Source organism: Corticium candelabrum, chromosome 4, assembly GCF_963422355.1.
Source record: "Corticium candelabrum chromosome 4, ooCorCand1.1, whole genome shotgun sequence".
Classification (NCBI taxonomy): domain Eukaryota; kingdom Metazoa; phylum Porifera; class Homoscleromorpha; order Homosclerophorida; family Plakinidae; genus Corticium; species Corticium candelabrum.
In genome coordinates, this window is record NC_085088.1 from 6,245,124 (window position 1) to 6,269,678 (window position 24,555).

Sequence of the window (24,555 nt, forward strand, 5' to 3'; positions counted from 1 at the left end):
CAATTTACGTTGTGAAAACAGTTCATATACTGGGCATTTACGTAAAATTTTACGTCTAATTACGACCTAATTACTTTTCAATTACGGTCATATACGTGGCAGTTACGTAGCATTTACGACTGAGTTCGTATATATGCATGCAGTAACGCGAGAGTGCCAATTGCCACATCGATATGCAAAAATTTCCTTTATTATCAAAATAATTATGTTAATTAAAAAATGATTGTAAGTCACACTATACCAGAGTATCTATATACAGCTATTTTTAGAATACCTGTTGTTTAGCTAGAAGTCCCAGTGCCACGGGGCAGCCCATTGTCATGATTGTTCAAAAGCATGCATCTGTTGCTTGGAAGTGGGTACGCTACCTGCAGCTGTCGCTAGCCCTGCAGCTTGGAAATCTATTTCACCTGCTACGTACCACAAATTGAATTTAAATATTGCGATAATGAATTACAATTATCACGTGCACGAGAAATACGTAGTTCCGAGCCTGCAATTGGCGACAGCTGCAGGTTTCCCAAACCTTCATCACCAACTGCCTGTTCATGATCAAGAGGTGGATGTTGTGATGAGTCCTGCGTTGGTAACGTGGCGCGAGATACGGATCTGGAATTCCTAGGATGACGAGGCCGTCGCGATAGTCTAGATGCACACGAGACCAAATTTATCCCAAAAATGCATACAACAGTGCAAAACGATAAACACTTACGCTGTGCTATATTCATGGCGTTTTATGCGCTGCCGAATGTCTTGCATAACCTGCGCAAAACGACTTTGACCACAGGCCTGTTCTATGCCTATTACATCACCAAAAACTTATCATGTTGACATTACTTTTTGAATCGAAGTTTAGCTCATAGAAGCCTTTTTGTACATCTCCTCTAGAGGTCTTGCCAATACTATAAGCAACTAATCGAATTTCAGCCTAGAGAAACTAGTTTATGCACGATGTATTCCACTTAAATCAATTTTTGTCAATCATACTTAATTAGATAGTTAAATTCTTAATTGCTTACCGTGTATTGCAACCGGTCTTTGTTGCCATTCACCAGTTCTAGCGAACCATCCATTCTTGGCACAAAGCGTCTAATGACAGCTCAACGCCTATCAACCGCAATTGTTTACTGCGTAGACCCTCCCATGGGCGGAACCTTCAGTTTACACAGATAGACGGCTCCGTCAAACCTTTGGTCTCTAGCCTTGTGTAGTACTCTGTATACGACTTACACACATTTGCATGTACTGAACGGTGGTATTATTCTTAATTAATTAATAAAGATGCATGTTCAACAGTTTCTATAGTAATGTCAAATAATGGAGTGTAATCACGCAGTGCACGTGTCATTATGACATAGCGATGTTGCGTAAATCAACTTATTTAAGTAGGACGTAAATAGACGTAAAATACGAAGACACGTAAATCTTTCGTAATTTACGATCTTCGTAATTTCCGTCGCAAAGTGCATGCGCAAAGCTACACTTCAGACGTAAAATACGACCCAGGATAGTAAATTACGAAAAAATACGTGTCTTCGTATTTTACGTCGATTTACGAGCGTGTGGGCCAATAGGGTAAGTGCGTACCACACAGTAGCCTCGTCCCCAGACTCTCTCGCGCTAGTCTTGCCCGATGCCCGTATGACAATTCCAGGCGCGAGAGAGTCTGGGATCATCCCGCCTACTTCCTGCCATATCTCCTTACTAAATGGTCACTAAGTGTTACCCTCAACGTCATCACAGTCACCCCAACGTCATCACTGTCACCCCAACGTCATCAAGTGTCCCGTAACTTCAAAATCAAATTAGCGTTAGAACTAATTCAATAAACGTACCACACGGGATGCTATGACCATTGTTTGGTGTTTGTGGCGTATCCAGCACTTGCAGACAACTGAAGCATGTTGAAAAGGTAAGTCTATATGGAGTGTTGGTGACGGGTGTCGTGTAGGCTTGTAGTCTGAGATCTACAATTGGCGGAATGATGACCTTCTACCTAGTTCACACGCGCATCTCCTGTGTGGCCACTAGCGTTCGCGGGCAGACTAGACTCTGTAGCAAAAAGCGTGCAATGACAAGGGAAGGGGTTGATCTTGACATGAAACTACCGTCTACCCTTCGAGAAGTTTTCATGTATGAAAACAAATACATCTTTTTGCGAAAGACTAGCCCTGGAAGCTTGAAGTTGACCCTCCAGAACGTAGTTTCATGTTGGGATAAACCCCTTCCCTTGTCATTGCGCGCTCTTTGCTACAGAGTCTAGTCTGCGCGCAAACGGTAATGGCCGCGTGTCATCTACGTAGGTCATCACTCCACCAATTGTAGATCTCAGACTACAAGCCTACACAACACCCGTCACCAACACTCCATAGACTTACCTTTTCAACATGCTTTAGTTGTCTGCAAGTGCTGGATACGCCACAAACACCAAACAATGGTCGTAGCATCCCGTGTGGTACGTTTGTTGAATTACTTCCATAGGCGTAGGAAGTTTGGTGAGATTGGGGTGGCCAAAAGCCAAATTGGGGTTCTAATCGCCGCATTGATACAGCTTTGGAGGCTAAACATTGGGTGGGCCATGGCCCCCTCGGTCCCCCAGGTTCCTACGCCTATGACTTCTAACGCTAATTTGATTTTGAAGCTATGGGACACTTGATGACGTTGGGGGTGACAGTGACGACGTTGGGGGGTGATACTTAGTGACCATTTAGTAAGGAGATATGGCAGGAAGTAGGGGGGTGATCCCAGACTCTCTCGCGCCTGGAATTGTCATACGGGCACCGGACAAGACTAGCGCGAGAGTCTGGGGACGAGGCTACCACACAGAACACGGATCATAGATTACGTACGCACGTTTGTACCCACATTTGACATCTGTCAAGTCTCAATGTTAAATCATCACTCAAAATAACGCGGTAGAGTCACGAAAGAGATCAGAAAGAGGTTGTTCATCACTGCAAAACACGCAAAACACACAAGAACCGAGTCCTAATGAGGCCTCACCTGATTCGATGCATCGCTATACGCACCGGTTAAAGTTCGAAAAGAAAAATTGTTGCTTTGGCTCTAGACTCACGCGGTTAACAAACGCCAATGCATCAAAAGCTAACCAAATCGGCGTGCGGTAGGCGATGACGTCGTTAGTGCCACGCCCTGTGAAAAGGTCTATTGGCCGAAGTTATTGGAAAGGATTTTATACAGAGGTTCATTTTGCAAGAGGTGAGAGATGCTCGATATTTATCCATTACGGTTGGCGAGGTCACTTCTCACAACAAAGAAATGATGCCTCTTTGTGTAAGGTTTGTTGACAGTGCCAAGAACATCCGCGAGGAATTCTTGCAGTTTAGCACTCTGCCCCGTGTCACTGGTGAAGCCATTGCTAAGGAGATTCGTGAATCATTGCAGGTCTTGCACCTGAATGCAAAAAATCTAAGGGGGCAAGAGTATGATGGGGCCGCAAATATGGCAAGTAAACGTGTTGGTGTGCAAAGCCTTAATCAGAAAGGATGCTCCATTGGCTATATACACACATTGCTCTGGCCATTGTCTGAATTTGGTTATCGTCCATTCCTGCAAGCTTTTATGCATTAAGAATACCTTGGAAAAATGAAAGCTCTGTGCGCTATCTTCCTGAACAGCCCGAAGAGAAACGGTCTTCTTTAGGATATAGTTGGAAAGAACGTCCTTGCAAAAAACAAGCGAAAAGCCCTGATCGACTTGTGTAAGACCAGATGGGCAGAACGACAAAATGCTTATCGCACTTTTATCAATGTTTCAAGTTTGTTGTTACAGCCTTGGAGGTGATTGCCTTGTCTCTAGATCAAGATGACCTGAGCGATGATTTTCGCAACTGCAAATGGGATAATTATAGCAAGAACGAAGCCAATTCATTCTTGCAGGTGATGACCAGCTTTGACTTTGTGATTGCTTTCCTGTTCACCTACTACTACCTGTCTCCTCTTGCGGGGCGTCACTGTTAATCTCCATAGTCGGACGGAAGACATTGTCAGTGCACACCAGAGCATATCTGAGACAAAGCAGTACTACAGAGACCTTCGCTTAGATATGGATCAACAGACTGGCAAGGCATTTCAACAAGCAGTACGTCTGGCCAGCTCTCTTGGAACAGAACCAAGTAAGCCGAGAAGTTGTGGCCGTCAACAACACCGTGCCAATGTAGAGGCCACTAGGGTAGAAACGTGGCACCGGGTCAATGTCGTCATCTCGTTCGTCGATCACATCATCGAAGACATTGGTGCTCAGTTCTGTGAAATTTCGAGGAGAGCGGTCAGGCTACATGGGCTAGTACCATAAATCATTTGTTCAGGAGAGGTACATGGCCTCGACGAAACGGTCGACATGTATGCAGGCGACCTTCCTTCTCCTGAGCTGTTCACCATGAAACTAGGTAGGTGGAAGCGCAAGTTCATGTGCTTGGATGCAGAGCAGCGACCGTCGTCTTGTGATATGGCCATTAAGGCTTGCGACAAAGCATCCTTTCCCAACATCTTTATTCTCTTGCAAATCACATGCACTCTTCCCGTCACCTAGCTCCTGTGTGTGTGACGCAATGCAAGTGTTCTCTGTCGCCTGCACAAGTTTATGCGAGCTGGCATGACTGAACTGAGGCTGTCGCCGTTGGCACTGATGCACATTCACTATGAGTCTGCAATCAACCTGGATGATGTAGTCACCAAGTTTGCAGAGAAGAATCCTCGCCGCATGCAGCTAAGCAGTGTTTTGAGATTAGTCAAACATCTCGTATTTGCAGTATTACTACTTTTTTTCTATAACTTTTTATAAAGATAATATGATGTCCATGGACTGTTATTAACACTTGTTGATTTTATGTCATAACGAGTTCTCTAATTGTTCAAGTTTTAACTTTAATACTACAGGCAAGCACAGTGCGGTTGAAGCTGAATAATAAAGTTTGTTGCTAGAGATCGAGACTGCCTATGCTAAATTAACAGTATTATTGGATTGGCTACACTAGCACTTAGCATTGATCTACTGATTTAACTCTTGATGACACTCTTCTTGTATGCTAAGCTCAGAGTATGTTATAAGGTAACGATTAATGTAAATAGCAGATAACCAGATTTTCCATACGTTTATAAGTATGAAAATGGTATTCATTTATGCAAAATTAATAGGTTACAGTTGAGATCTTTACTCAATCTCAATATCTATTGCTGAGGTTGGTCGGATGATTGGTTTAAGTGTGCATACAATGATCACATGTATTGATAAAGTGGCACACACCATAGCTATTACATAGGCAGTCTTTCTGTGCTAGGTGTTGATTGTCTTGTGCCTACAAAATATATCTTTTCGTAATAAGTCTACACTCATGATAAGGTAGATGTACCTTTATCAATCAAACGTATGGTTATTTTAGCTTGAACGTAAAATATCTGGACAACGTATTGGGTACGACACAATGCACCCACAACTCAAACTTGCATGTACCAAGGTGTTGTAATTTCAATTGGGCTGTCATGTACAGCTACAGTGATTGTATATATTAACTGTATCAATCAAACAATATTGACTGCATACAATAAATTATGACTGTATATATCAATCAATATTGATTGTATATACTTCTGTGGTGTATATATATATATATATATATATATATATATATATATATATATATATATATATATACCACACACACACACACACACACACACACACACACACACACACACACACACACACACACACACACACACACACACACACACACACACACACACACACACACACACACACACACACACACACACACACACACCACAGATATTGACTGCATAATATCAATCAATAGTGACTGTATATATCAATCAAGATGTATCTAGGATGTATACCTGTACGTAAGTGTCAACAACACAGTACTGATCATGATACCATCAACTGACAGCCCACCCCTTAACGTAATTAACTTAATCTAAATTAAACCAATTGTAGCTCTAAATCTGGATTGCCTCAATATAGCTAAGCAGAGGTATGCATATGTCGTCATCTATAATACTTTCATGCATTAGTAATTATTATGTTGTTTGCATTAACTAGAACTCTAGGATTTGTAAATTTTATTGAAATGTCTAGAGATTATTTCATGTATGTGTTTATACCAACTAGATTATGCTTATATAATAAATATATTGTGTATATATCATAGGTTGTCATTTTAATTGTATAGTGTTATCTGTTAGTAAATTTTACAACACCCGAGTACTTTGCACTTTTGTAATTGTATTATTAATTCCATATTATTTAATTGTGCACACAAACAAATTTGCAAAATATAATACACAATTTGATGTATCATGTAAATATTGACAATGCAATCTAGGTAATGTAGATCAATGCACCGTCACCCCAAAAATAATTAAGAAAATAAAAAAAAATTTTAACCACAAAGCATAGTAATTATAAATCGAGTTACCTGTCACTCAATTTATTTGAAAGGCCTAGCGTTGAAAACTGGCGCTCCCTTTGGATAAACAGTGCAGGCTACTGCTTGAAAGGTGCACAAAGAGACAGAACTTCACATGTACGTGCATTGACTTAGCGAGAATCAGAAACAGCGCCGCTTGTAACGACCAGCGTTTACATCCGGATTCCAATGGTTATCCGGGTTCAAATTGACATCCGGGTCATTTCGTAGACATCAGTTTGTAACATCGAGGAGTTCGTCCGTTTTCCATGGGCAGAGGCAAGTCAGACGACGAGACAAGAGTACGAATAGTTTTTTTCTAGGCTCTAAAGAGGCAGTAGTGAGCTTATCATGCTGCTGTGCTTTACAGAGTTGTTGGCTCCCTGGCGGCGGGCGACGACACGTTGGCGTGAGTCTAGCGTTTGACCTCTGAGTTTTTTCTACAAAGTTGTATAAACTGTTTGTGTGTAGCTACTGGGGCTCGTATTGTTTGTGGGTGCTGTGGTCGTGGCAGCTGTCGCTGTGGGTTTGCAGAGTTGGGCGTCGCAAGAGACTAACATATGGGAGAAGACTATCGGCTTGTTCCAACGTTGCGATGACAGAAAGGGCGGAAGGTTGGTGTGCGAAAGTATCTCAGGCATCGACTGCTCGAAGGCGGCCAAGGAATCAGACTGCGATGAAAGTATGAAGTCATTCTGTGTGAGGTGTAATTGATGTTAGCTAAGTGAGTAAGAGACGACTGCGATTTTCAGTAGTCGTGAAGTTGACTGATTGAATTGCTCAAGCATTTCCGGTGTGCGCGCGCGTGCGCATGTGTGTGTTAATATATTGTTGATATTTTGTAATCATCAATCTGGGCAGTGCTGCAATGGATCTCAGTTTGTATCAGAGTTAGTTTTCCTATAGTGAATAATCGATATGTTTTCTTCATTTGTCTAGTGGTTGTAACTCTGACTGCAATTGCTGCATTGATGATCATTGGTGCTATTCTATCTCTCGGTTCAGCTGTCCTTTGCACTCCTGGCATACAAATGCATGCAGTGTCGTGCATTGTAGGCATTGTGTCTGGCCTACTGTTTCTCATCAGTGTTATACTGTTTGCTGTCATGGATAGAAAATTCAGTGGTTACTTTCAGAAGGAGGCGTGTCTCTCTACTAGCTTTGGTTGTGCTATTGCGGCTCTTTTCCTTGCGTGGTGTGCAAGTGCGGTTGCTGGCATTGCGACAAGGGAAGAAGAAGATGATGAAGACTATTGAGAATGCGAAGTGTGTCGTCTGATAGTATTATGTGTTCGGATTAGAAATAAAATCACGGTAATGGTGGTGTTGGGTGACTGCTGGTTCTGGTTTGGAGGCGATTGTAATTATGAGTAACTGGAGTCAGTACTTACAAAGAATGATGGACTTGAATGTATGTTTTAAAGTTCTAGTTGCTGCAATTGCAATACTAGTGGCATTGCATTTTTAGTTAGTTAATGAGTAGCTATTGGTCTTTTTTCTGATTATTGGAACCAGTCTCACAGTTTCCTGTTTATTGCAGATCTTCGTTGGCTTGTCTGAACGCTTCAAACGTTGTGTAAATTCCTGCTGAGCCTACAGTATTGACTACTTGAGCACTGTATGTACTGCGCATGCTTTGTAAGTTTAGCGCGCGTTAGGTACAACCATGGCTCATGCTCATAGGGGTCACAGGGAAGAAGGCATAACCAAGCTCGCAATTCATTCAGAGGGTAGAACTCCGTTGCTGTTTGAGTTCGACCAGGTACGTAAAAAAGGCACACACAGCGTTGCGTAACGCGTGTAACTGCTCTTCAACGTATACTTTCAGAAAAAGCCTCTTGCTGCTATCATCCGTGATGTCTGTGAACGGTTAGTTTGATTTGTAGTTGGTCTAGATGCTGGCCGAGCCGTTTTGGTTTCAATTCCCGTTTTTGCACGTTTAGCTGGTCGGTGGCAGATCCGGATCGCTATGCGTTTACACACCTCGACTCCAACATGTACATTACTGAAAAGGTGAGCTGCTGAAAGGGCACAACGTGTCTTTGCACCCTGCATGGTGGTTTTTATTTTATCTTGGCAGATGGATACTTTTTATTGGTAGGTATATATATTTTTAAATAATTATTTTAAATGAAACTTGTAGTTGATTTTGACCTGAACTATGTAACTTTGACTGCAACTTACTATTGATGTTATAATTGACTGCATTTTGATTACAATTTAGTTATGTTATTTACAAATTGTTAGCAGTTTGGATTAAATTACATTTAATTAAGGCCTGTCCACACTGGCAACTGGATTGCGATCCGATCACAATGCTGTCCACACTTGCAACTGGATCGCGATCCGATCGCAATAAATCCAATCCACATCGCGAGGTGGTTTCGATTGCGATCGGTTGAATCCAATTAGAAATAGTGGGTGTTACCTCCATGAACGCTACACTTGTAGTCGGCACGTCTAGCACTCCTAACTCATCTTTGTTCTTGCTCACATTACGTTGCTGTATCAGCGCTTTCCACAAGCAAAGAAGCCACACGTACACATCGGTCATCAGTCACGTGATATCGAAAATGAGGCGGAGGTAGCGTTTCAGAGTGCAGTGTGGACGATCGCTATCCCGATCAGATCGCGATCCATTCTGGTTTAGTGTGGACAGGGCTTTAGTCTAATTGTGTTCAATATAAGACTGTGACTGATATCATCATGTTACCTATTTTGAGATGTATTGATGTCTGCTGGCTACTATATATGTACAGAATTGTGTAGATGTATTTCAGTTTCGTTAATAAACAGTGAAAGTACAAGGCAATTGCAAATACGATTAGACTACAGTTAATGTTACATTTATTGTTTATGTGATATTTGTTTGTCTTTCTTATTTTATGTGTAGTTTTAATTTATGTGTGAACTTCTGTCAACAGTGGCAAACATTGTATTGGGTTACTATAGACAGCATGTAATGTCTTTGTGGAAGAACTGCAGCTTTGCCAGATGGTTAATTAAATAGGGTTTTGTAGGGAAGGAATTTCTTAGTAAACTGTTATCAGTGATGCATTTAATCTGATGCACTTATATGATACAGTAGGATGCAGTGTTCTCCCCGGGATGTTTTGCCCGCTCTGCCTTATTCTAAGCAATTAAGCTTTCAGGTAAGGTAGATCATCCTGATGCCAAGACTTGAGGATCTCAAAGTAAGCTTATTAAATTGATTAACTAAGACAGCGGGTGGCATCTAATTGTGCGGAACACTACACCCACGCATGCAGCCCTTAAATTAACCAGCTGGTGTTCACGTGCAAGTTGGTATATGTATACATGTCAGAGAAGTGCACATGTCATGTCGGCATCGCAGAGAGCTACTAAAAAATTGATTCTTTCTTTACGAGCAACGCTGTCGAAGATAAGAACACCTGCATTGTTGAAAGAAAATGAATGGCAACTGATCATGATGAAGCACAGGACGACTGGAGTAGATCGCCAGTGGCTAGATCATTTCCCATGGCTTCTGTAGTGAGGCAGAAAGGAGACACAGTCATTGCTGTGCTCTCTTTGTCGAAAGACACAATCTAGAACTAAAAGATGTGAAAGCTATCTAGTCTACAAGAGCATGAAAGCCGCTCGTGCCATGAATCAGCTGTCTCTATATAGAAGCAACCCGCGCACTGTCGACATAAATTTCTAGAGCTTGACACAGTTGAACCTCATTGACCTGTAAAATATAGTTTTAGCTGCCATTGGGCGTGACATTGGGTAATGCCCACTTCATGGAGTATTCCGCTCTGCCTTCTAAGATTTCTGGGGAGAACACTGGGATGTCACGTATCCGAAGTCTTTGGTACCTGTCCCTCGTTCTCTGAGGCTGCCCATGCACACTCATTTAATTATACCGAATCCATGTATACTGAGCAGCAATTGCACAAACACTCAAACTTGACTGCACTCTATATATAAGGTTATAATGAGAAGTAGTTATATGTTGCGCATGTGTGAGACAGTTTATAGTGCGTACTTCTAGAGGGCATCCGGAGGCACTTCGCGTTTGGTTAACTGACGTACTACTATGTACTGACCAGTGCAAGTGATACCATGCTGCAACATTTGACTAGTGAAAATGCATATGATCTAATGATACACCTGCATTTGAAAATGTTAGAAAAGCCTAGAGTCAGGCTACCTCAACCTTACCACATAATTGTTTTGTAGTGCAGTCGCGTGTCACTTATCCGATAAGTCAAGCTTGTCACGTGGGTGATCACGTGGCTGGTCAGCTGCGTACACGTGTAAGTGCATGTACATCCACGTGCATGTCAGTTGTTTCTTGAAACAAGTTTGAAAGTGAGTTCAAGCTTTTCTTCTCGTTGTATTCTGCATTCATCTACATCTACATTCATTCTACATCTACGTTCATTCTACATCTACATTCAGTATACCTAATGTGGAAAAATTGCTATATATATAATATGAACGATAGTTGAGTTCGTACCAGCTTCAGTTATACAGGGTTTGGTCCCAAGGGGTTCGGATAAGTGACACTCGATTTTTGTACTCACAAGGAGACAGCAAATTAGCTTGCATACACTGCCATTGCATCACAACTATGTCCAGATGTTATTTGAGTTTTAAGATATGCTGGTTACTTTTTTGTAAACCTTTGGATGGTTAGTTTGATGTTATAGCAGAAGGCCGGTTCTTAGTTAGGGTTAGGTTTTGTAAACCTTTGGATGGTTAGTTTGATGTTATAGCAGAAGGCCGGTTCTTAGTTAGGGTTAGGTTTTGTAAACCTTTGGATGGTTAGTTTGATGTTATAGCAGAAGGCCGGTTCTTAGTTAGGGTTAGGAACAGGTGCTGCATACCTGTTGCACGTTTGCTTATTAAATGTTTCCAATAGGCAGAGAATTGAAAACAGCTTTACAGATCTGTTTGTATTAATCACTACATTAAAGGTGCAGGGTCACGGTCGGACATACATACTTGAGCCGATCTCGAGGTAGCTTTTTGCATTATAGCTATTATACGTAACATATGTTTCAGTGTCCTGGCAAGAAAGTCAGTTTTGATTGTCAGTAAGCCCTTCAATACTGTTCGTATGTTGAGAATGCGCAAAGGTCACTAGACGAAACTACTGCAAATCTAGCTATTTAGGTGTCGATTGACGGGAACGGCAGGAGTGTAAGCTTTTAAACAATACAAATTTTTGGTGCTTACTGTGACCTCAGTGCGCTTGGTTACTCTGAGAGAAAGATGTGACTGCAGCAGATGCAACATACGGGAACGTGATGTGTGCGTTCTGGTCACTTGCAGAGCGTAAGGAACTCTGATCTGGCTCAAAGTACGATGATGCTTGTCAAATTTTATCGAAGCTTCAGTATAGCAACCTCAGTTTGAGGTTTTAGAAGAAAAATTCCGAGAACCGTATCTAAAAAGACTAGAATTTAGCTACCAGAGTCACGGTCTAACGCAACCTTATACTGCAACGTCTTGATTGTTCAAATTCAGGCCATAGAGAGACTTTAGTCAGCTTTGCCTTCAGTGCAAATTAGAGCGTCTGAGTCCTCGTGGTTACTGAGTGTTTGAAAAGTGCACCCTTTTCAAAGGGATGCAGTGTGCATGTCTGAGCGTGACCCTGCACCTTTATACTACACACATGCTTTATGTAACATGCTAAAATAGGTAGTGAACAACTATATAATTTCCAGATTGCAAAATGTAGTGACTATTTATCTATTGATTGTCTCTTTCTCTTAGAATCGGAATTCCATTAAAGATGGTCACATGTTGAAGCTTACCACGTCTCCCGTTGGTTATGATGTTTTTCTTTCATTAACTATCAATAGATGTTTTATAATATTTAGGAGCTGGAAGCACAGGCAGTGAGCGATAGTTTGAGGTCAAGCAATAAAGAAAATCTGAAAAAGTCGTTGGAGCATTTATCTCATGTGTCTAAAGTATGTGTTTTGTGCATATTTTGTCTTAAGTGTTATTGAATTTGTGTTTGCAGGATAGTACGTTTGCATCTGAATTCATTCGTTTGGCAGGTATAGAGCAACTTATTGGAATGGGTGAAACGGAAAGCGTGTATGTGACGTAGCATGCTTTTTTTGCTTATCGTATAGCATTGCTTTGGTTTATTCTCATAGCGGGTCGGGTTTGCTTGGTCATGCTTTGACCGCTTTTCAAGAGCTGATGGAGCATAGTATTGTGTCATGGGATACGCTCACACAGCCTTTTGTTCACAAGGTCCTCATCATGATTTTTTTATCTTGCTTATTATGTTTACGGTGCATGAATAAACGTCTGTCAGAGAACTTGGTGTGGTTGACAAAATTAGTGTATTTTATCTCATACTTGTGCATGTTTAGTGTATAGGCCAATTCAGTCATGATGTTGGTGCTTGAAACAACTAGGCTTAGGGCATAGTTTTTGCTTGTAAATAGTGAAATTCAATACCTGTGCGTGTGCACGCGAGCACGCATACACACACACACACACACACACACACACACACACACACACACACACACACACACACACACACACACACACACACACACACACACACACACACACACACACACACACACACACACACCATGTGCACATCCATATGTAAGTAACAACAGCACACATGCTCACATGCACCATGAAAAATGTTTGTATGATTTTAGCTGCTGTCGTACATAAATGAACGAGATGTACAGGACCAGACTCTCATTGCAAAGTCACTGAGTGTTCTAGAGTCAGTGACACTCAACAGGTTGGTTGCTATAGAAATGTGATGATAAGCTGTAACGTAGTATGAATGTATATGTGTTGTGTTGCAGTACTAATTTATGTAAGGTAGTTGCTGATGGTGTCAGAATAGACAACCTTATTCAGCATATCAGCAGTCACATTCATGATACACAAGAGAATGCCATAGGACTGATAAATGGTTTGCTGCTCAAAGCTCCTCCTGCTAAAGCAAAAGTAAGTCTTTCTCACCTTTCTAACAGTTATGCTTTCTTTAGTGTTTGACAACGCTTTTTAGTTAATAGCCATGGTGTATGTTTGTTTCTGATACAATTGTTAGATTGTATGCATGTATCAGATCTCATTTAAGAGCTCAGAGTGTCAATAGTAAAGGATTACAGTACTCATTGTCTGTCAGGACATATTTGGGACAAAAATGAGCAGGCAGGCAGACTCACAGCCACATGAAATACATGGTTATATTTTACACCTTTGTAAAGAGAAGCACTTGCAGAAAGTCATGGCCAATGGGAATTATGACTACCACCAAGAATGGATACATGCTGTATTACCCTACATCTTGCTGCATGCAGGTATACGCCGAAGTAAACCAGAGTGCCAATATACTCCAGGGTTTACTGGCATGCAGCAAAGTGCAGAGTCAAATGACTGCTTTATAGTACGCGCAGTTTTGGGGCAATGGTGTATGATTTTCTTCCACATATTAGACTACTGTGGGCTCCAATGCTTGTTTGATGCTCTTGCAGGCAATCATACCTCTCTCCTGCCTCTCGAAAGTGCCATCCCATCCGGCTCTGCCATCATGGATTATGTGCGTGGATGTTAATATCTATCGCCTCGCCTTCACCAGTACCACCCATCACGCCAGCACTTACCCATCCTATACCGGCATGCCAGTTTAGTTACCAGAACTGCCTCGTGTAAGTTTGGGTAAACCTCACTTATACCAGCATGCAGCAAAATGCGGAGTAATACGGTACTCACATGCGTATATGATTAGCTCATACACACACAATCATGCGTAGCCATTGCTCAATTACAATACCAAGTGTGCAAGAACATGGATATCCTAGTTATCCAGTGGTTCTTCTGTTTTCTTTCTGTCTGCATTGTATTATGAGTATTGACGTGTAATTTCTAGTTTTCTCATAGTCTTATTTTATGCAAGTGAAAGATATAGAAATCAGTATGTACTGAGTTTTATGTGTAGCTATGTGTAGAATGTTTGTGTGACAAGTTGAATAGTAACCCTGATTATGCTGAATGGTTAACTATAAGGATTTCCAGATACATCTGTGGATAAGATAGCACTTGTTGTATGGTGCATTCATCACTTGTATTGATATATAGATGCTTGCAAGTGGATCTACTGTGAAGAGTATTCGTGAAGCATTAAGAAAGGTATTTTGGTCGTTTTTTGCTGTTCTGCTTAAACAGAAATAGCTAAGAGTTCTAATTGGTGTAGAGTGTTTTAAGTCGATCAACATCAGTTCACAAGGAAATGAAGCACGAACTGTATGTCTTTCAAGTACTCATTATTGGCCAACTTCACTTGAGAGCTGTCTCCAAGTTTGATACTGATAATAAGGTAAAAATGGACAAATTGTGTGTGTGTGTGTGTGTGTGTGTGTGTGTGTGTGTGTGTGCGTGCGTGCGCGTGCGTGTGTGTGTGTGTGTGCACGTGCGTGCGTGCATGTGTGTGTGTGTGTGTGTGCACGTGCGTGCGTGCATGTGTGTGTGTGTGTGTGTGTGTGTGTGTGTGTGTGTGTGTGTGTGTGTGTGTGTGTGTGGAACAGGAGAGGAGAGAATTTAATGGGTATAGCTTTGTGTTTTTGCAACACAGGAAGACATGCAGAATCTTCAGTTGTTGCCACGAACTTGTTTTCCTGATGCTGACAGCTCTTCTTCTCAACCAGTGAAACAGTCACACTGGAAAAGACTTGGTTTTGTGGTCAGTTCATTGTGCGTGCATGTGAACAATTGCACTTACTTGATTTTGCTTTTGTGCTGATATCAACAGTTAATTTTATTTTTTGTTTCTTTTCACAGAATGAGAATCCATGGACTGACTTTAATGAAACTCCACCTGGTGTGCTTGCTCTTGATGCTATGGTCTACTTTGCAAAACAGCAAGGAGATCTGTGTGCCAAGGTGTGTCTTTGTACATTATTGCAATGCGATTGTAGTTTTTTGGGCTGATGATATTACATGTACTGTTCTGAGAGTAAATCATTGTGGACACCCGTTACCTCTGACAACTGACCTTCTCATTGATATGAAGGGTTACATGTATTTGGTACATTTTTGTGACATAATTGTTGTTGTTTTGCTGCCAGTGGGTGTCAGAAAACTTGTCACGTGGCGAGTACCAGTGTCCTTTTGCTCGAGCAAGCATCAGCTTAACCAAAATGTTGTGTGAGATACTGAAAGTTGGCGAACCTCGTATGTGTTTTAGTACATTTTGATGTGATATATTAATAAGTTGACCATTTATTGTTAAATACAGCTTCAGAGACAAGTCAAGACTATATGCCTGTTTTTTATGCTTGTGACAATGCCTTTATGGAAATATTTTGTGTCTGCATCAACTTGATGAACAAAACTTGGAGAGAGATGCGAGCAACAGTGAACGATTTAGACAGAGTAAGTGTTCTGTCTATGGGCAACTAGACTTCATACCTGAGACTGCTAGAATTGTGTAATATTGTGCAGTATTGACATAGTGAGACTGTGATGTTTGTGTGTATTGATGTCTGTTTGTTTAGCAAGCTTTAACGTTACATTTGAATGTGCACAATCACACGAGGCAACAGTTTGTGTGTGGTGGGAACATTTTGTGTGTTATACAGGTTATGACCATTGTTCGAAGGCAGATAACTGGTGCATTGAGTGACGAACCTTTGACACTGGAGCAATTTCGAGTAAAGGCAGTGTCGCAAATATATTTGAATTTTTGCTCATCTTTGTATCTGTAGAGTATATGCTATAGCTTGACATACCAAAAAATAACAGACATTATTGACAGTGAGAAGAAAATCATTGAAGATTCAACTTCAAGGGCTCCTCCTGTCGTGTAATACTCTGATTTCATCTCTTGCACTTGAATTGTGCCAACATGAATTGTTTTTCTAGGCGACTTAGGGAGCAAATTCGGCCAGAGATAGTGTCTTTGGTACAAGAGCAGGTTGTTTGTTTAACTGTGTGAATGAGGAAGATTTTGAAATTCGTGTAATTATAGAGGCTGTCATATTTGATGGAAGGAACTCACTTTCCTCTGTATACTACTAAGAGGCATAGAGGTTTGCAACTTTCTTTAGTGTGGTTTCAGTAGTTTGCGTCGTACAAAGGTTATCTAAACTGTTAGGTTAGGGTTTCCTTGCCAAAAGGTGGCATTGGTTCAGTGCCTGCTTGACTTTATGTGTATGGGCAGGTTTTTGCTTTAGAGTGAACTAGAAATTTTGCCAATAAATTATTTTAATATCTTTTTTAAAAGTTTATTTTCCTTTTTTGTTTTTTAAAATGAAAGTTTGATTAATGTGCAAGTTTTACTATTATATCTTGTACGTTCTCAAATCCCACTAGCATTGTGTGAAATACTTTCCACTTCCAGCTTGCCATTATGCTAGAACTGAGGAGCATTTGATTTGCCCATTCCAACCACTCTGGAATGGAGATAATGGTTATTCCAAATTGAACACTTACTCAACTCAAACTGCTTCCAGAATGAAGTGTGCGTTGTTGAAGTGTGTGATGCTTGTGCAGTAGTTTCTGTACGTCTGTTGTCATGGATGACAAGCTATTGCGCATGTATGATTTGTGGCTTGGTCAAAACAAACAAGTATTCCTTTCATTCTCACACCGCTAGTAAACCTATAAACCGAGTACACTGGTCAACGATGTGGTTTACCGAGAACAGTAAACCAATCATTCCAGAATGCAAATCAAACGATTATTTCCATATTCCTAGTATTCCAGAATGGTTGGAATGGGCAAATCGAATGCACCCCTGCATAGACTGCAATCCAGTATGTTATTGGCGAGCGAAGCGAGCCTCTCTCTTGTCATGTCAATTGAGCTCGAGATATATTATATTTATATATATATATATATATATATATATATATATATATATACGTGCGTCAGCACTTGTCATATGGATTTACGGCAAAACAGAAAGACGAATCGACAAAACGACAATGCCAGATGAATGCGATATTGACTCCGTAACATTGCGCTAAAAATTGAAGCAAGGGACCCCTTTTGAGGGGTCAACTCAATTGTAATTTGTTGGCGAGAAGAGTCAAACGACTCTCGATTTTGCTTCATTACGCGACTAAACAGCAAAGGAGACTGATTCGTGACAAACGGAATGAAAAGGAAAAGCTACAAGAAGAGAAAAGTCTGTTTTTTGAGTTTCCGCACGTTACTTTGATAGAAATTATTGCTGCGCAACCATTGTCATTATATGACTATGCGATCATTGTTACGTGACTATCTCATAAACGAGTGAGACGATTGAAGCGTGAACGAAGAATTGAAGACGACTATAGTATTTTGCATTTAATTATCCGAACTCGGCATTCAGTTAACCGATTCAGGCTAGCAATTATCCAAATTGTGCGTTCAGTTATCAGATTCAGGCATTCAATTATTTGACATTCAATTATCCGATGTTCTGTCCTAATTAGAAGTACCAAATATAGAAATAATTATTTTAGTTGCACATCTCTTTCATGACGTCTTTCTAGGATGCTCACTGACGTTTCAGCTGAACAATAAATGATTGATTCAAGAAAGGTGGGAAGGCAAAGTAGTGAAATTTGAGCTCTTGATTAGCTAAAAACCCGCTACGATGCATGATGGACTGTTGCATGGTATCACTCAAGACGCCCGATTTACAAAGTATGCGGATTACACCATGATTCACGGAGCAAGGCGTTATTGTAGGCTTCCTAGATATGTAGATTTAGTTCACTCACAACAGCTTAGTTAGACCTCCATGGAAACGTGGGACACCAAAATTAGTGCAAAAGAAATCCTACAATACATGCTAAAAATTCACACTAAAGTCAAGATTAATTACAAATTATTGCGTCTAGACAGCTGATGAATGATGATATTTGAGCAGCTGCCCAACTGCAGACTATGTAAGTTATTTAGTTGCACAACAGCCGTAAGCAACGAATAATTGAACACCTGAATCTGATAATTGAACGCAAAATACTATAGAAGAGCAACTGATAGTCTGTTTCCTAAGTTCCCGTGTTTGTTTGACAAAAACTATTGCTACGTAATGCAACCATTGTTATGCGAATAGGTAAAGACACAACACCATGCTCGCCAAACACAATGCTAACCGAGCATTTACTAGTTGTATTTGTTGCAGCAGGTTAGACAGACCTATAGTTCGCTTTTTCTGATCTCAATGTGCAGTATACTGATCAAATTCGTATACACAAGAGATGTACTTTTATGACAAAATGGCATGAAGAGAATGTAGCATGCAACAGGTTGTGGTTGTATTGTTTCTGAAGTGCAAGTTATGACTCTCTTGGCATATTGATCGATTCATAATACTGTCGGTGTCTTGATTTATTTCTTCTTTGCTTTCTTTGGAATCTTTAACCTTGTTTGATAACCTTGCTTTTCTATTGGTCTAACTTTTTGTTTACTGCAGTTTCATGCTTCTTTTAGGAACAGTTCTGCTTTTAGACAGTTTATGGACTGGTATACTTTTTGTGTGCGTGCTGAATATTTTTAGGCCAACGTGGCTCATGTATATAAGGAAGAAAGCGAAGTATTGGCATTATACAGTATATCAAATGATGTTAGAGTTCTTTGCAGTGTACAGATAGCTTTGATAACAGGTTTATGGAATGTATCCAGTTTATAGTTGCATACCTGTAGGTTGTACAAGGAATCTGCTATTATAGCTCTATGAACAATCAGGAGCCCGTATTGCTGTTTATTACCCGAGGCCCGGATATCCGGGCTAAGGGTGTAGTAGTTGTCTGATGAGCGATCATACGTTAATTCTGATAAGTACAGATATCAAGTTCTTGACATAGGTACAGCAATTGCCAGCAGTATTAGATGTAGTATTGTATATTGAAGTTTTAAGTGCTACTAAATCTTCTGGCAGTAAAGACTGTATTACCAGTTTTCATTGAATGGTCTAAATTTGAGATTAATGAATGACTTGACCTGACACATTTCAAGAGAAATGAAGGAATAAAAATGTACTACTGAATGTTTAAATATTGGTTGAACAATGTGCCGATTTAGTTATTCTGTTTGCATTAGCTGACTGTCTTTTGGTTTTCATTCTTGTGTGGTTGACAGATGTCTATGCATTCAGTGTTGTTTTATTTGTGATCTGACCGACTTGATGCATTGTTGCATTGTTGCATTACTGCAATTTGTGATAGGAATGTTTTGGTACTGTCGATTATCACCAAATAAAAAACTTTTGCATCATGGTGAAGCAGATGAGGGGTCACGTCCATCTGTTGACAGTCTGCAATCGAAATGTAGAGCTGTAATTATTACCAGCTGGTCATTTCATGTAATAAAAATGGTTGTTGTACTCTTATTGTTTGCAGTTCCCATTGGTGAGGTAAAGCAACTTGTATTTGGAAGAGAGTGTCCTCACATGAGACGTACGAAGGGCATCATTCCAGTGAGTTGGCACTAGTATTACATTTATACATTTGTTTAAGTGTAATTTCTTGATACTTTGGTCAGGGTGCAAGTCCACCATATGAATTGGCATTTTCTTTGATGATTGACGATGAAAAACATTTGGACTTCGTTGCTCAAGATGAAAGGACTGTAAGTGCATTTGAGTTTTATTGACTCTGTTCTCATGTCAGGTAGCTGCCAATAGTATTTTTGTCGTTGCAGTTTTCAATTTGGACTGATGGGCTCAGAGTGCTTATTCATCATCAAGTAATTTTTTAGTCTGCATATGATGTGTGTGCATGCATGCATGCGCGCGTGCACACACACACACACACACACACACACACACACACACACACACACAAATGGCAATGGCAAATGGATAAGGAGCTGCCGTTAAACGGTAATTCCTCCAGCCTGATGGCTGGGTTCTTGTGCACTAAGCAGGAGGTATGAGCTGTGCTAAGCAATCTCCTGGAGCCTAGCCAGGTGCTCACAGGAGCACCGACTGCGGCGCCAACTGTGGTGTAGGCACCCGAAGTTCCACCCAGCCCTCAGTGGCTGATGAACTTTGTCGCAGTCGGAGACCTTTGCCACCCCAGTCAAAGACCATGTACTCATTACCCGAAGCCCGGATATCTGAGCTAAGGGTATAGTAATTGTTGACGTGCGACCAACCGATCGTGTTTGTACTCGATTAGCGCAGATGCAAATGAAGCTATTCCAACTAAAGACGAGAAGTGGTGTCATTACTGACCAATAGATGAACGTGGTGTCATCATGAGGCTCCACCTCTCTTTATTTAGTAGCTGCTATATTGAGAATTTGGCCATCAGGCATCCGCCTTGTACATGGTGTTTATATAATTATATTTCTTTACTTCGCGGGTTTGGCACATAGAAGCAACGCTTATAGTTTACATTTGCACGTTTATGTTTCCCCAACAACAGTGAGGCGTCTAGGGAACGAAGGTTTAGCTGTACCTGACTTGTAACGTTTTGGTTGTTCCACAATGTTCCTGTATAGTGGTTCTGCAGTCTGACAGCTTGAATTTTTGGTGTGCGTGGCTGAGTGGCTTCGGTGTTGTTGCAAAAATCACTAGTGTTGTCTTCAACAGAAATTTGATGCTTGACGGGAATTTACAAAGGGGAACATGCATTGTCCATGACGGCATCTGTTTGTCGGACAAAGCGGCTCGGCTGACCTGTAAGTACGCTAGTGCGTCTCTATTCATTTTTGTCATGGTATCCAAAGTCAGAGTGAACAGACGCGTAATCAACGTGTGCACGTGCATGTTTTCTCACATTAATGTTTTTGGGCTCTAGGGTCACCTCATTACGACAACCAAAATTGCGGTTAGACGGATAGCTGTGTAAATACGTTACACAGTAGGCATAATAAATACCACGTGAGGGGATTTTCAATGGTGTCAAATTCATGGGCATTTGTGCCTCTTGCCTTACACTGTACACATGTCTTAGCGCCATGTAGTGTGCATGTACACCAGCCGAGGGTTCAGCACTGTATATAGTGCTTCTCTATTCATTTGTACTCCTGAGTTGAGAGAGGCAATTGTGTGTTAAATTTCTCGCCCAAGGAAATTATGCCATAGCTTGCCATCACTGTGACTTGAACTTGCAACCCTGCAAGATCCCGGATGTTTCCATTCTTCAAACGCACTCACTAACCAATTGAGCTTTAGCTTGTGCGCGCGTGCGCACACACACACACACACACACACACACACACACACACACACACACACACACCATCCATCCATTCATCCATTCATCTATGTTCTGCCTTTGCCTTCGCTTCATTAAGTGGTGCATGCTACATTGATTTGGTCACTTCTTAAGACTCCATTGCCCACAGCGTGATCTCTTGACTCTGTTTGGATTTTGATTGCAGAACTTCATATAATTTCTATAACTTGGCTGTTTAATTAAAGTTTTGGTGGCAGTGACAACAACAGAGGATGATCTCTTGAGCTGCTGCTCCATGTTTCTGTTTTTGGTAATTGGCAAGACCCGCCTTGTTCTTGGCTGTAAGAGTGCAACCAGGTTGAGTACACTCTAAAGTCAGTCTGATCTGATACTTGCTTCCCCTCCTTTCTTTCTTTCCTCTTATCTTTCTTCGCCTTTTCCATTTCCTCAGCTTCCTCATTCAACTCTGTAACTACAGCGTTCATTATGGATCTCCACTTAGCACGATCTTAGGCAGTGCTTTGTTGAGCTTACATTTCTTCAAATCTCTCATTACAACATCGACTCATCTAGCTCAGCTTTTGATCCTCTTCAAACTTGCAAACCAGCAATTGCCTTGGAATATTGTGAGGCTTATCATGGCTACTTGGCCTAACCATCTTAGCCTGCTCTTTCTGATCATTGTTTCCACAGTCTCAATACTTGCCTCAGCTCCAACATCAGTATTCCTTTGCTTCTCTCTTACTGATATGCCCAAGATGGTTTGTAAGCAACGTTTGTAGAAACCCTGCAGTCTCTTGATGTTCTGAGACAGAGATGTCCAAGAGTTGATACGATAGCTAATACACACACACACACACACGCACACACACACACACACACACACACACACACACACACACACACACACACACACACACACACACACACACACACCACCACCACCACCACCACCACCTTGACTGTGATTCCACCATACCCACTGTGGGTTTTGGCAATGCAGCATAAGAGCGCTTCTCCAAGCAGCACGACCATCAGCATCACGAAGACTGATACATAATGACCTGAGGTCTCTTGTGACAACATCTATTCATCTTTGTTTAGGCTCATGTGTTGGTCTTGTTGTATTACTAAGTCTGCTGTGAAGTAGTTGTTTTGGGGCATGATTGTCAATCATGCACAGCAGATGGCCCAGCCATTGCAGTCGTTGTCTTATTGTCATAACAATAGGGTCTTCCATGCTCATTCTAAATTGTCCGAATTCTTGATTTTATTCCATCTTGAGACGCCAAGAATCGATCGAATGCACTGCATGTGGAATGTAGAATCGATCGAATGCACTGCATGTGGAATGTAGAATCGATCGAATGCACTGCATGTGGAATGTATTTAAGCGTTGCAAGTTTGCTTGTGTAACGGAAACTTGTAACTGGTAACTTGTGTAACTGGTTTCTTCCAGGAACCAAAACATTTACTTGCTTTGCTTATACAAACATCAATTTTATCATTGCATCCACCATCTTGGCTCATGATACTCCCCAAGTAAGTAAACTCTGTAACGTTTTCAAGAACAGAACCGTTAAGAAGAATACTTGCCTACTCGCAACCAAGGCTCAAAACGTTTGTTTCCTTTATGCTGATTTTTATTCCCCATTCACAGCAAGACTCATGTAGACTGTCTACTAACTTTTGTAGTTCAGTCAAGGTCTTCCCAAATATAGCTAAATCATCAGTATACATAGCAGCTTTAATGACGCTGGTTCCTTGACCTTTGACTCCGTAGTTCATGTAGAGACTTCCCTCTTTCATGTATTCAATTTCTACTCCGCCAACTTTAGCTTTGTTTAGTGCTTTGTGTACAATCTTGTCCATGACGAGATTAAATAATACAGGAGACATAACACAACCCTGACGTACACCAGTTGTAACTTCAAAGTTTGAGGACTTCTCACCTTTAGATTTGACAACACAATGTGTTCCATTGTGAATGTCAACAATCAATTGTACAACTTGTTCCTTAATGCCTCTCTCTTTCAAAGTAGGCTAAGAACATCTCTAGGTAGAGTCAAAAGCTTTTTCCATGCACACACACACACACACACACACACACACACACACACACACACACACACACACACACACACACACTACCTTCATCACATGCACAATTTTGCTTAGGTATGTATTACAATATGGCAAGTTTTGTATTATAATAGACTAGCAATACTGTCATTTGCTTATTAGATGCAGGACAAACTAGCACTAGACGAGATTGAAACACTTCTCAACATGGAGATGAAACTGCATCTTCTTGACGTTGAAAATGCACCTATTCCTGACAAAGAACCACCCATTCCTCCTGATCCTCCTAATTTCAATTTTGCATACCATTATGACTGAATGTGAGAACACAGACTGGAAGTTGGAGTTGTACTAAACCTACATAATTGACGTAATGGTTTGCCATTAGGCTTTGGCTAGTTGTGACCTTGCAATCATGGTTTATTGTGGTTTGTTGTATACATATGTTGCCCCTCCTCCAGTTGTTTTAGTCTTACATTTAATTTTTAGTTTTGGTTTTAGTTTTAGTTATATCTGTGTAAACTCCATGCATGTAGTATGCATGCTACTAATATGAGAACAGGTACACCATGTAGCCTAGCTACGCATGCAATCATTACATTTCTGTGAGTGCAAGAATGGTCATGTGTGTGAGTGAACAAGCACTTCATGCCAAATGTTTCATGGTAGACAGGCTAATGCTATAGAATTGAATGAGTACATTAAGAGTAACCTCCTTTTTAATGGTCATTGGCTATGACACAGGTTACATGTTCACTTCTACTTTGATTGATCTAATTGCTATATTGGCAAAAACAGACATACATGTATATAGGCCAGAGTCACACACAGATATAGGCCCTGTTCGGAGTCAATGACTTCTCTCTCTAAATGGTAGTCAGATATA

The 24,555-nt window shown here is 40.9% G+C and overlaps 2 protein-coding genes and 1 long non-coding RNA gene across 4 annotated transcripts; 2 read left to right on the forward strand and 1 right to left on the reverse strand.

The window, feature by feature from the left end:
* Positions 1 to 203: 203 nt before the first annotated feature.
* LOC134178836 (uncharacterized) lies at positions 204 to 3,437 on the reverse strand. 2 transcript variants are annotated; one of them, XR_009969707.1, is made up of 4 exons: positions 2,866 to 3,437; positions 838 to 1,215; positions 713 to 762; positions 204 to 645 (listed from the first exon to the last, which is right to left on the reverse strand). It is a non-coding gene; the product is annotated as an uncharacterized LOC134178836 (long non-coding RNA). The 2 variants fall into 2 exon arrangements; XR_009969706.1 differs by having other exon boundaries at positions 713 to 1,215.
* Positions 3,438 to 6,652: 3,215 nt separating this feature from the next.
* On the forward strand, positions 6,653 to 7,986 carry LOC134178415 (uncharacterized). The gene is made up of 4 exons (XM_062645296.1): positions 6,653 to 6,750; positions 6,819 to 6,857; positions 6,920 to 7,130; positions 7,388 to 7,986. Exons 1-4 carry the CDS (start codon positions 6,718 to 6,720, stop codon positions 7,702 to 7,704), a joined length of 600 nt encoding a protein of 199 aa, XP_062501280.1. The 5' UTR covers positions 6,653 to 6,717; the 3' UTR covers positions 7,705 to 7,986.
* A 113-nt stretch (positions 7,987 to 8,099) lies between these two features.
* LOC134178764 (engulfment and cell motility protein 1-like) lies at positions 8,100 to 24,107 on the forward strand. The gene is made up of 24 exons (XM_062645654.1): positions 8,100 to 8,209; positions 8,276 to 8,316; positions 8,391 to 8,460; positions 12,196 to 12,246; positions 12,303 to 12,395; positions 12,449 to 12,525; positions 12,588 to 12,687; positions 13,116 to 13,204; positions 13,272 to 13,416; positions 14,551 to 14,601; positions 14,666 to 14,788; positions 15,044 to 15,151; positions 15,250 to 15,351; positions 15,537 to 15,642; positions 15,707 to 15,843; positions 16,050 to 16,121; positions 16,176 to 16,273; positions 16,333 to 16,384; positions 16,439 to 16,499; positions 19,629 to 19,730; positions 19,803 to 19,879; positions 19,945 to 20,031; positions 20,104 to 20,148; positions 23,832 to 24,107. The coding sequence occupies exons 1-24, from the start codon at positions 8,114 to 8,116 to the stop codon at positions 23,985 to 23,987; spliced, it is 2,139 nt and encodes a 712-aa protein (XP_062501638.1). The 5' UTR covers positions 8,100 to 8,113; the 3' UTR covers positions 23,988 to 24,107.
* The last annotated feature ends 448 nt before the right edge of the window (positions 24,108 to 24,555 follow it).

Excerpts from the sequence above, each read along its gene's own strand:
- LOC134178415 (XM_062645296.1), top strand. The coding sequence starts at position 6,718 with ATGGGCAGAGGCAAGTCAGACGACGAGACAAGA. Across the intron at positions 6,751-6,818 it reads AGTCAGACGACGAGACAAGA|AGTTGTTGGCTCCCTGGCGG; the intron begins GTACGAATAGTT and ends TGTGCTTTACAG. Across the intron at positions 7,131-7,387 it reads GGAATCAGACTGCGATGAAA|TGGTTGTAACTCTGACTGCA; the intron begins GTATGAAGTCAT and ends TCATTTGTCTAG.
- LOC134178764 (XM_062645654.1), top strand. The coding sequence starts at position 8,114 with ATGGCTCATGCTCATAGGGGTCACAGGGAAGAAGGCATAACCAAGCTC. Across the intron at positions 8,317-8,390 it reads ATCCGTGATGTCTGTGAACG|CTGGTCGGTGGCAGATCCGG; the intron begins GTTAGTTTGATT and ends TTGCACGTTTAG. Across the intron at positions 15,643-15,706 it reads ACTGAAAGTTGGCGAACCTC|CTTCAGAGACAAGTCAAGAC; the intron begins GTATGTGTTTTA and ends TGTTAAATACAG.